Raw genomic sequence first — 12,348 nt, forward strand, 5'->3', positions numbered from 1 at the left:
ACCCGGCATTGTTTCGTTCTGTTATACATAGGGTTGCTATGAATTAGAACCGACTTGACGGCACCTAACTATCCAGCACCTAACAACAACCGTCCTGAACTTGCTGTGTGGCCCAGGGACGCTCACACTCCTCTCTGCCTGCGTTTTTCTTCTGAGGTATGAACACAAAATCTCCAGGTCCCCACTCTCTCCCAGCTCTGCTTGCCTCATTGTTAGATACACAACCAGAGACCAAGGCTGATGATGGGGGTGGGGAGTGGAATGGAGAGGGGACAAAGGAGGGACCAACCCTTTTCCTCCAAAAACCTAGTCAATTACAGGAAATTCCCCCAGGGCGCCACTGGCCCAGAGCTTGGGTTTGGGGGCAGTAAGTCCCACCCACACCATTTCCTCAGGTCCTCAGGGACCAGGATCTGCATGACTCTCCAGAGACTTGGCCTTGTTTAGAAAGTGTCTCCTTTGGACCCTGAGTCACCAGATCCCTGGGTGGTCTGGAGAAACCACAGAGTTATGGCCAAGCACCAAGACTGGGAGAGGATGTATGACTTGTGCCTCAGCAAGTCAGCCTTGTCCGTCTAGGACTTGGTTTCCCCATCTGGAAATTGAGGGGCTGGAGCTGGAGAGTCTCAGACCCACACAAAGGGCGAGCCTGTGCTTGACAATCAGAGGCCACCCAAGGGCCTGTGGGCAGCCCAGCACGAGGGGCGGTACTGAAATTCCCAAGCACGGAAGTCAGGACCCTCACAGCAAGATGGTTTTGTGGTGGAGACCCCATCCCCTGTCCAAGTTCAGCCCCTCAGGCTCTCAGACTGTCCCCCAGGGGTCTTTCCAGTCCAGCTCATGTAGGTAGGCCTGCTCCAGCAAAGCCAATCACAATTGGGACAGGGACACACCTCCAGGCTGGCATCTGAGATAGCAGTTGCCACCTGGCTGGATCACTGGCTTAAGGCTTGTTTCTTCCTCTGGAGAAATGATGCCATTAATATAAGCCTCTGTTTCTCTGCCTGTAAAATGGGATAAGTAACAACACCCACCACAGAGGTTCTTGTGAGGGTTAAATGGGACAGTGCATGAAAGCCAGAAGGGGTGGCACATCACCTTCTGAGACAAGGTTCTGGAAGACTGCAGCTTTCCTCTTGGTCTCTCTCGGATCACCTGCTCTAGGGGAAGTCAGGTGGTGAGCAGCCCAACAGAGAGGCCCACGAGTAGAACTGCAGTCTCTTGCTAAGAGTCATGTGAGTGAGGTGAGTGAGTGGGCTTGGAAGCCCATCTTCCAGACCTAGTCCAGCCTCAGGTAACTGCAGCCCTGGCTGACAGCTTGAGTGCAACCTCCCGTGGACCCTGAGGAAAAAACCATTTAGCTAAGCTACTCCCAGACTCTTGACCCTCAGAAACTGTGTGAGATAATACATGCATGTTCTTTTAAGACGCTAACTTTGGGATTATGTATTAGACAGCAGTAAGGACTTCTAGGAGCATTTAATATGCTAATGCAGATTTTCAAGAAAGAAGATATGCAATGTAGCGTTCCCCCTATTTATTTGGCCAAGGAGGTCTTCTTTCCTGAAAATACTCTGACAGAAATGCTGATCTAGAAACACAGCTCTGGCCCTACAATGAGATGTAACTTCTAACTCTGATTTTGTCGTAAGAGTTAACCATTTACCCATTCAGAGTCTTAACTGTTTCCCTTTCATTTAGTAGAAATAAATCACCGGCTTGGGCATGAACACAGCCCAGGAAGGGCAGGTTCTCAGCTCCTGGATGGAAGGGGAGGAGAGGAGGGAGCCTGTCTAGATCGTAGGAGGGGCCTCTCTCCATGGGGCTCAGGTGAGATCTGCAGGTGGTAGGTGGGTCCAAGGCTCAAGATCTATTTTTCTCCCTCAGGCCAGCTCCTCAAAGTGGTGAGAAACAGTGCTGTGTTAGATAGCTTTTTGTATACCCCAGAGATGAGAGGCACCCGGGCCTATTCCTCCCACATCAGACTGGGGGAGCATGCCCAGGATGGATGGCCTGAGTACTTTTCCCCATCCTATCGACACCCCACAGCCATGGGGAAGAATAATCAACAGAACCTTCTCTGGCCTTAAGGGTAAACATATGTCCTTCCCCTAATTCATTCTTTTCCCAGTAAAAGATTAAAGTCCAGTTGCAAGATGCCTGATGAGTAAAAACTCACTAAAGATCTGCAGGTCCCTCTTCATAAAAAAGAAGACAGTTTTTAAAAAAAAAAATCTGTATGCGAATACTTTATTATCAATGAGTGACTGGTATTAGCTTTTTGTCTGGGTATTAATATTTCAAAAACCATACACCAAACCCAGGCTTTTCCACCTAGCTCTGCTGTATCATTTTCTTAAAAAATAAAAACAAAGAAGAGGAAGGAAGAAAAGAAAGAAAATATATCTGTATTGAAAGAATTATAAGCCAAAGTGCGTCTTCTTGTTTTGTCCATATACACACATTGCACCATACATAAATAATTACATTGTAAAAATGACTCCATAATTACAAGTATAATATATATTTCCATATAATATATAAAACTTTATATTAAATCTAGGTAGATTATATTTGGGGAGTTTCGTCCATGGGAGCTGTGTCTCTGGGCGCGCTGGCCCCTTTGCGGTGAGCTGATGGCGGTGGCCACAGCCTCCCTGCCTGGCCCTCCACACAGAGCTGTTGCCTCGGCAGCTGCTGCTATCTGTGGTTGTTCAGGAGGATCTCAAGCCAGCAGGGACAGGAGGTGATGAACTGCCGCGAGTAGCAGGGCCCCCAGCCCTTGGCAAAGCTGATGCGGACACTGTTGGGGTCGTAGGGGCCGTCGGTGGCATCCGTTTCTGGCCCGTGCTGGAGTAGGCCCGAGCGCTCAAAGTCGAACACTTTGATGGAGTAGCCAGGTGGCACCTTGCGCACAACGAGGGTGCGGCCAGGCGCGTCCAGCGTCGGAGAGTTGACGAAGATGGGATGCTCGCCACGGTTGTAGGCCCACACACCATCCGGTTCCTTGCTGAGCAGGATGCCGAAGCCAATCTTGCTGCGTGTTCGCCGTACTGACTCACTGCGCTGCTCCAGGCTGAGCTGGCCCAGGCAGAAGCCGCTGCCCTGAGGTAGGTCGTAGAAGATGCTGACGGCCTGGTCGTACACCGCGTAGAGGCGGCCCACTCGTGTCCGGTGTTCCCAGTATGCCACGCTGCACCAGTGGCTCAGCTTCGTGGCATCTGGAGACATGCTGGCGTCTGCAGGGCAAGCACAGGGCACAGGGTCATTACTTGGAGTGGGTAGGTGGGTGCCGCAGCCTGGAAGGTGGGGGCTGGGGGAGCAGGCTTTCCTGTGTGCCAGGCTTTCCTCAAGAAATTTAATGCACAGGGGGGCTTTCTCTCCCTCTCTCTCATGCACATACATGATCTCACACAAAGGAGATACGAATGTTATGAACACACAATGTGCAAGGCAAGGTACCTACTGTGTGCTAGGTAGAGATACGAACCATACCCAGCCCCCTGACCATAAGAATTTCACAAGCTAGCAGGAGAGACAGTGCAGACAGACAGACATTAATATACACTCAGAGGAGGGACTCAATATTGAGCACCAACAACATACCACGTGCCATATACTGTATTCTTATAAGCACTTAGCTTAGTCATGAATAGTCTGTGAGTATGAGACTGGGCAGAGACTAGCAGCTTGCCCAAGGTTATAAAGCTAGTGAGGAACAGAGGGAGGATTTGAACCCAGTCAAAGTTTCAACCTCTAGAGTAGGGCTGGAGCTCTGGTAGCATAGTGCCTAAGGCACTTGACTGCTAACCAGAAGGCTGGCGGTTCAAACCCACCAGCTGCTCCTAGGAAGGAAGGTTGGGCAATCTACTTCCGTGGTGATACCACCTCAGAAACCCAAGGAGGGGTTGCTATGAGGTCTGACTGAGGGAACATAACAACAACAACAGAGTAGGGCTAAACTGTTGTTGGTGTTAGGTGTCCTCCAGCTGATTTTGAGTCATAGCGACCCATGTGATAGAGCAGAACTGTCCCCACAGAGTTTTCTAGGCTATAATCTTTATGGGGGGAGCTCTGGTAGCGTAGTGCCTAAGGCACTTGACTGCTAACCAGAAGGCTGGAGGTTCAAACCCACCAGCCACTCCTGGGAAAGAAGGCTGGGCAACCTACTTCCTAGTGATACCGCCTCTGAAACCAAGGAGGGGTCACTATGAGTCAGGTCCCACTTGAGGGCACATAACAACAACAACAACAGTCCTTATAGGAGGAGATCACTAGGACTTTAGCCCATGGAGCTGCTGGGTGGGTCCAAACCGCCACCAACCTTTCAGATAGCAGCTGAGCACTCAGCCATTGTGCCACTACCAGGTTCCTTCAGGGTTAAACTATTAGAAGGATAAACCATAAACCACCCCTCAGCAGTGACTCAAGCATAGGAAGTGGGGAGGAGGGCTGGCCCCAGGGTCCTTTCCAGCCCGGAATTGTGGGATTCCTGTGGCAGCCTTATTATCCATAAAGAAGGCTGCCGGACTACTCCCAGCCTCAGCTTTAAACATTTCTCTCAGTCTCTCACTGCCCCCTGAGCTCACTCTGTTGGCAGGGAATAAAGATTTTTCACTAGAACTGCAGCTACCTCAGTGAGAGAGAGGAACTGAGGGTCTCTAAGAGCTAAAAAAAAAATTGCTCTCCAATGGGCTCTGGAGTTTGCCAGCTCTCCAAAGTGTGTGCTGTCCCTCTCTGGGCTGGTCTCCCCCCTGGACAGGAAAGGGGTGGCCTGGATGATGACTGGAACCCCTTTCCACGCCAACCAGGGGCGTCTCTGTGTGTCTGAGGAGTTCAATTTCCTAAGACCAGATTTATGACCAAACACAGGCCAGGGCCCTCATCCCACTGCTTGTGGACAGCCTGTCAAAGTCTGAACCTCTGATACTGGTCTTTCCTTAGAGCTCGCAGCTCTGAGAAGCAGGCAAACAGTATCCATGGCGGCCAAACAGGGTGACATGATTTGCCACACACCCTGTTCCTACCCACGCCCTCGCCTAAGGCACCTCACCTCTGCACAGAGACTTCTGCTCCAGGTCTACTGAGAACAAAGCAATGCACTTTATGGCCTAACTTTTTCTAAGGGAAACTGATCAAAGTCCAACCAAATCTGAGAGAGAAACACCTTTCACAACTTCATCTGAGAGCCCTGGGTGAGGGCAGCTCTGTCAGCCTTCAGTCCAGCTCTGCCTAGAAGTCCCACAGTAAGATATGGCTGACAGGACCTCACCTGGGACCTAGCAGGAAATTGAGGGGATGGAACTAGGGAGGGGGTCTCAGATGCTGTAGCCTTGGGTCAGACACAGGCATGACGGGCAAGCCCTAGCCCTCTGCCTGGAGCTGGGGTCCCAACCACAGGTCCCCAAGGCCTGTGGAATCCAAGTTCTCTCACCAGCCCTGGAGGGCCCATCATTTTGCCTCACCATCTACTCTTATCCCTCTCACAGTTCTAGCTGCGGGTCAGGAGGGGAGAGGAACAGACCTTGCTTCCAGCTCTTGATTGACTGGCTCCTTAGCCACAGCCACAGAGACAGCTCTAGCCCACAGCAGGCCACCACGCTGTAGGCACTGGGTGAGTCACTGCAGATAGGTGGCCTGGAACAGCCCGATAACCCCAAGCTGTTCCTCTCCACCTCCTGGCTCTGGTCTGGAAGCCCAGGCCAGGAAAGGAGCACCATGTCAGCCTGGCCCTAGTACCCCAGCACCACCACACTTCACCAACCAGTGAGAATTCCTTTAATGCACCAGGTGCAGTAAGGGGTGGAGGCAAAGAAGCTGTGTCTGGAGTGCGTTGCGAGATAGGTGGGCAACAGGCATCACTGAATACCTTCGATGAGCTGGGCATCTTCCATATAACAACATATGAGGGAAGTACTGTTATCAAACCCATTTAACAGGTAAGGAAACTGAGGTCCAGAGAGTTGTCATAACTGGCTCAGGGTATATATCATGAGTGCTGGGCAGGCACCTCCCTAAAACTTGTGTACCAAGCAGTTGCTCCCTTCCCTGAGCTTCAGTTTCCCCACCTATAACCACGACTATACTCACGGATTGTGAGTCCTAGCAGTGCCTACCCATCAGCTGGCGAGACTCCCTCTCCAGACTAACTGCTCCTACTCCGAGGACTCACTTCACTGTCTTACTTGCTTCCCTGGGGGAGAGATTAGTGCCATCCTATTACAGACCAGGTTGAGCAAGCACCACTCAGCCATTAAGTGTTCTGCCCATGGTGGCGCCAGCTGACAGTCAAAGGAAAGAAGCAGTCAGAGTGGGCCTGGTGTAACAGGACTGGGAGGGTGACAATTCCTTCTTTCCCAGCTCCCAAAGGCTTTTCAACTCAAGGCCAGGTAGGACGGCCTGTCTCCTTCCTCTTCAGCATCTCCCATCCCAAGCCAAGTCAAATGCCCCTCACCTCATCAAAGCTTGTGTCCCCAGCCTTTCCCCAGCGTCCCTCACAGGGATGATGGCTTGTGGTTGGGGACAAACCCCCGCCCCTGCAGCTGCTCTAGAGCCCAGCCTGCTACGGCTGTCTGGCTTAAGGCCAATGCCTGGGACAGGCTCCATCTTTTTTGGTCCCCTTTTCGTTGAGCAGACTGGGCAACACCTCACCAGGCCTGGGCTCCTAGCCAAGTCTTCTAAATTCCAGGAGATACACTGACGCCTCTGGGAAGCCCCTGCTGACCTCTCCCCCGGCTGGGGCACCTACAGCCTTAATTGTAGCTGCCTTCTGTGGCCTAGGCAAGTGCCTGTGCTATTAGCCAGTGACACGCCCCCCTTTCCCCAGCTGGTATAAACTCTTCTAGAGTAGTCCTCTCTATCCAGAAGACTGCATGTATCTCTAAGACACCTGGAACATGCTGAAAAGAAAAACAAAACAAAACCAAAGCTGAAAAAACAACAAAACCCAAAGCCGCCAAGTCAATTCCAACTTACGGCAATCCCATGCAAAAGGGAAAACCAAAACCAAACCAAACTCACTGCCATAGAGTCGATTCGACTCATAGCGACCCCTCCTTGGGTTTTTGAAGCAGTATCTCTATGGAAGTAGACTGCCCAGTCTTCCTTCTGAGGAGTGGCTGTGGGTTTGAACTACCAGCCTTCTGGTTAGCCGTCAAATGCCTTAGGCACTATGCCACCAAAGCTCTGTAAAAGGGAAGGACCAGGTAAAACACATCCCGTGTCTGCATACTCCTCCCCCGTTTGAATCCTGCCCAGCATGTGGGTCTGATGGCTCAGGGAGCTCTAAGCAGCACCCCTGGAAACTGCCCCCCAAGCACTAGGGCAGTGAAGAGATAGCGGGTAAGGACTTAGGTCTCATGTCTGATCCTGAGAGTGAGTAAGCGACCAGGTGAACACCATGCCTGTGGTCTCTCCATCCCACCCAGCCCTGAGAGTCATGGGGCTCTGGAGCTTGAAGGTCTCCATCCTCCCTACCCCCTCCGTCAAACCATCTTGTCCAGGAGGGCACAACACTTTGGACTTTCATAAACCAACATGTTTTCATAAAAGGTGGTGGTGGGAATGATAGATTACCACTGTTTGATTTTGTCATGTACATACTTATTAAAAACCCCACAATGTCAATTATTAGTAACACAAAAGGGTGATTTGACACCAACAAAATAGGTAGGATCCAAGTCAGAAATTACACACTTAATAAATTCAGAGTATAAAAGTTTGCTAACCATTACGATGAATTTAAAAAAAAAAAAAAAAAAAAACCAAACAGAAAATAGCAAGTGTTGACAAGGATGTGAAAAATCAGAACCCTCCTGCATTGCTGGTAGGAATATGCAACAGTGTAGTTGCTGTGAAAATCAGTTTGGTGGTTCCTCAAAAAGTCAAATACAGAATTACCACATAACCGAGCAATTCCACTCGAGATGATTGCACTCCTAGGAATACACCTAAAAGAAATGAGAGCAGGAATACAGACTGATACTTGTACACCAATGTTCACTGCAGCACCATTCACAAATAGCCAAAAGGTGGAAACAACTCAAGTGTCCATCAACAGATGACTGGATAAACAAAACGTGGTACATACATCCAATGGAATATTACTGTGGTGGTGAAGTTGTGTGTCAACTTGGCTTGGCCTGGTTTTGAGTGGCTGGGCAGCTGGATGTAGTTATTCCCCATGATGAGACTGGTAATCAACTCCACGGTGGAATCTACTGGAGCAGCTGAGTAGTAGTAGCTTTAGGGATGTGGTCTGCTTCCCATATATAAGAAGACAGCTTTGGGAAGGTCTCTGGAGCTTTTTGGCATGCTTGGACCCTGCATGTAGTGGAATCTTCATTTATCAGCCTGCCATGTTTCCTGCTGATCTTGGGACTGTCTCTGGACTTGAACTAGTAGCCTGCTGTGTTGCTTGATAATCTTGGGACTGTGCCATCGTATATGTCAACCTCGGGTTTGTCAGCCTCAGCAGCTGCCTGAGCTAAAATATGCCTCCAGCTTCAATGGGCCGGAAGCAGGAGGCAGAGCTGAAGCCCAAGGTCAAGAGGCTTTCACCCAGACCCTTACTTTGAATTTGGACTTCCAGTCTCCTAAACTATAAGAGAATAAATCCCTGTCTGTTAAAGTCACCCATATGTGGTATTTTCTGTTACAGCAGAACTAGATGACCAAAACAATTACCAAGCCATAAAGAGAAATGAAGTCCTGATACATGCTACAACATGGATAAACCTAGAAACTATTATGCTGAGTGAAATCAGTCAATCACAAAAGTATTAATATCATATGATCCTACTTACATGAAAGATCTAGAACAGGTAAATGCAAAGAAACAAATTTATTTGTGGTTATCAGGAATTGTGGGGGGGGGTGGAATGGGCAGTTATTGTTGAAAAGGCACCAAGTTTCTGTTGTTGTTGTTGTTATGTGCTGTCGAGTCAAACCTGACTCATAGCGACCCCTCCTTGGGTTTCCAAGGCAGTATCACTACGGAAGTAGGATTGCCCAACCTTCCTTCCGAGGAGTGGCTGGTGGGTGATGAAAATAAATTAGAAATGGAGATTGGTGATGGTTATACAACATGATGAATGTAATTAAGGTCACTGAATTGTATATGCAAAATTGGTTGACATGACAAATGTTTACCACCAAAAAACCCCCCATTTTTCTCCTACCATGTCTTTGCTTATTTCTATGAAAATGTAGTCCTGAAACTGGCCTGTGAGAAACACTAATGAAGTCCAATGTTCTTGTGCCCCAACAACAGTGGCCTGGGGGTGCACAGTGACCTCACCAAGGGTACAGAATAGCAGGTGGTGGAACTGGGCACCAGAATTTGAGGTCCTGGAATTCTAACCCAGTGCTTGTCACATGACCCAAATGCTATCAGAGGGAGACAGACCTAATAGGGCTGCCACCACTGACTGGGGATGTGGTTTGGATAAATCTCTGCGTGTCTCTGAGCCTCAGTCTCCCCTTTCATAAAACAGAGTAATTGAATGCCTCACTCACACAGCTCATCTTTAGATTTTTCTACAAACTCTGGCAGCAGATCAATTAGGTGCAGAAAGGAATTATCTGTTTATTGGTTCTAGCACTGTTCTAACTCTTCAAAGGCCAGGGCTCCTTAGGGCTGTCAGGGGTCATGGCCCAGCTCAGAGGGTCACCATCATGGGAAGTTTCAATAGGATGGTGGGCAATAATAATATCCTTTGTAAACTGTAAAATACTTTACAAATGTTAAGGTTTAGTTCCTAGCCTGGTACCTGAGATGAGAAGTAGTATGAAGTGAAGGAGTGCAAGGATAAAGGAAGTCTGGAACAAAGGTGAGGCTGAGCAGGGCTCCAGGCACAAGTGTGCGTGTACAAACATACATGCACAGTTCACGCTGTGTGTACCATGCAAGCTGATGCACTATGTCAAGTGAGAAGTCCAAGCACCGGGTAGGCACCACAAGCCTAGGTCCCTCTGCATTTCCCACAGTTGCAGAGCTATCCCTGACCCCACCCCCACCCCATGCCTCTTGTCTGTTGTCTGGGTTGTCACTCAGAGTACAAGGGGACAGTCTCTTGCAGAAGATCTTTTTCTCCTCATGGCTCCGAAGCTATGGTCCCACCATCTCCTAGAGCCATCCAGCCTAATTAGGAACCAGCTCCTTAATTGCAAATAAATACCAAGGAGTCAGACCCAAGTGAGCAACATCAAAGATGACCACGCTCTGACCGAAACTCCTGCTCACTACCCTCTGCTCAGGGCCTGGCCTAGTTCCCAGCCAGACTCTGGGTCCCAGCAGGGAGGGCTGGAGGGGGAGGAGGACAGGAGGGACACAGTCTTGCGCTGTGTCTGGGGTAGATCTGACAGGGTGGCAATGCCTCCTAGCCTGATTGAGTAAGTCATCTCTCTTTTCTCTCCTGGCCTCAGTCTTCCTAACTGAACCATGACATCATTCTTACCCCCAGCCCTAAGTTTCTATATTGGGTGAATGGTCACAGCAGCTCTACTTGTATCACCAAAAACCAGAAACAGATCAGATGTCCTTCAATAGGAAAATGGATAAGAAAAAATAATGTGCACCTGTAGAATGGAATACTAAACCCAAACAAAACTCATTTCAATCAAGTTGATTCACACTCTAAGACAGTGTAGAGAACTGACTCATAGGGTTTCCAAGGCTGTAGTCTTTACAGAAGCTGACTGCCACATTTTTCTTTCACAGAGCAGGTGGTGGGTTCAAACTGCCAACCTTTTGGTTAGGAGCCAGCCGAGCACTTAACCATGGTGTCACCAGAGCTCCTCAACGAATACTATTCACCAAGAAAAAGGAACAAACTGCTGAGACATACAATAATGTGGACGACTCTCAAATAAATGATGCTGAGTGAAAGAAGCTACACACACAAAAAGATATGCTGTTTGTTTGCATTATGTGAAGTTCTTAAATAGGCAAAATGAATCTACGGTGATAGAAACCACAACAATGATTAGCCCTGAGGTGGGGAGGGTGTGTGTGTGTGTGTGGGGGGCTCGAGGGAACTTTCCAGGGTGATGAAAATGTACATATATGGTATATATATATGGCATGTGGAACAAAACTCAAAATCATGAAGACCAGACTTACTGGTCTGACAGAGACCACAAGACCATGGGCCCTATACATCCTTCAAGCCCAGAGGCCAACTCATCCCTGTGGCCCAGCTTTCAGCCAAATGACAGACAGGCCTATAAAACCCCAAAAACCAAGCCCACTGCTATCAAGTTGATTCTAACTCATAGTGACCCCATTGCATTCTCAAGGCTCTAAATCTTTATGGAAGTAGATTGCCTCATCTTCCTCCCGTGGAGCAGCTGGTAGGTTTGAACCATCAACCTTCTGGTTAGCAGCCAAATGCCTTACCTGTAGGGTCACTCTCGGTCAGAACAGACTCAATTTCAGTGGGGTGGGTTGGGTGTGGTTAGTATAAATTGTTAACACACTCAGCTGCTAAATGAAAGGTTGGAAGTTTGAGTCCACCCAGAGACACCTGGGAAGAAAGGCCCAATGATCTATTTCCAAATAAGATCAGTCCATGAAAACCCTATGGAGTACTTCTGTTCACACACATGGAGTCACCATGGTTTGGAATTAACTTGATGATAACTGGTTATAAACTTAAGAGCTGTGCACTTCATTGTATATTTATACCTTGAAAAAAAAAGTTTAAAGAAAGCGGGAGGGTTCTGCTGGGCTAGCTCCCAGTGGCTGTCCTGGGTGGCCTCAGCAGGGCTCCATGGTAGCCCAGGGGACAGTATCTAGGCCTGGCCTCCTGGTGGCAGCCACATTCCTTCCACCAGAGGTCAGTGGCTGCAGTAGGAAAATTTGGCCCCAACAATAGGCCCTCTCCCCATACCCAGGAGCCAGCCCCTTGCCAAGGATTGGAATTCCTTCCTCTTGGCTTCTCTGCTCAGTTAGAGGTGCTAGGAACCCAACGTATAATTTTGTGGGGGTGCTGGGGCACCAAGGGGCTGACTGCAGTCTGGAGGAGGCAGGGGGAGCTGAAGTCCCAAGAAAAAGCCTTTAGCTTCTTCAAATCAGCAGTTTTCTGTCAAAACATAGGGCAGGAGCGTTCCTGCATGCTCCCCCGTGGGCTGCATGCTCCAAAAGCCTGAGCACATCCATAAGGCTTGTTTTCCTGGTTGCTCTCCCTTTTCCTCTGGCCAAAGTGCCCTAGACTCCACCACCCCTGAAAGGATCCAGAAATGTGCTCAGATTAATGTCTCTTATCTCTTATACTTGAAGGGATCGAGACTCCAGTCTTATAGCATTCACAAGAGACCCAGCTCCAAGCGCTCCTCCAAGAAGCTCGG

At 49.1% G+C, this 12,348-nt stretch overlaps 1 protein-coding gene across 1 annotated transcript in view; it reads right to left on the reverse strand.

The window, feature by feature from the left end:
• Positions 1-2,700: 2,700 nt before the first annotated feature.
• Positions 2,701-12,348, reverse strand: part of SMAD6 (SMAD family member 6) — a 100,833-nt gene continuing 91,185 nt past the window's right edge. Inside the window, exon 4 of the mRNA XM_007957482.2 lies at positions 2,701-3,239. Coding sequence (XP_007955673.1) covers positions 2,701-3,239 — 539 coding nt within the window. The remainder of the gene's footprint in view (positions 3,240-12,348) is intronic.

The sequence above is a fragment of the Orycteropus afer genome, unplaced genomic scaffold (genome assembly GCF_000298275.1).
Source record: "Orycteropus afer afer isolate SDZICR_OR568_19922 unplaced genomic scaffold, OryAfe1.0 scaffold00015, whole genome shotgun sequence".
NCBI lineage: Eukaryota > Metazoa > Chordata > Mammalia > Tubulidentata > Orycteropodidae > Orycteropus > Orycteropus afer.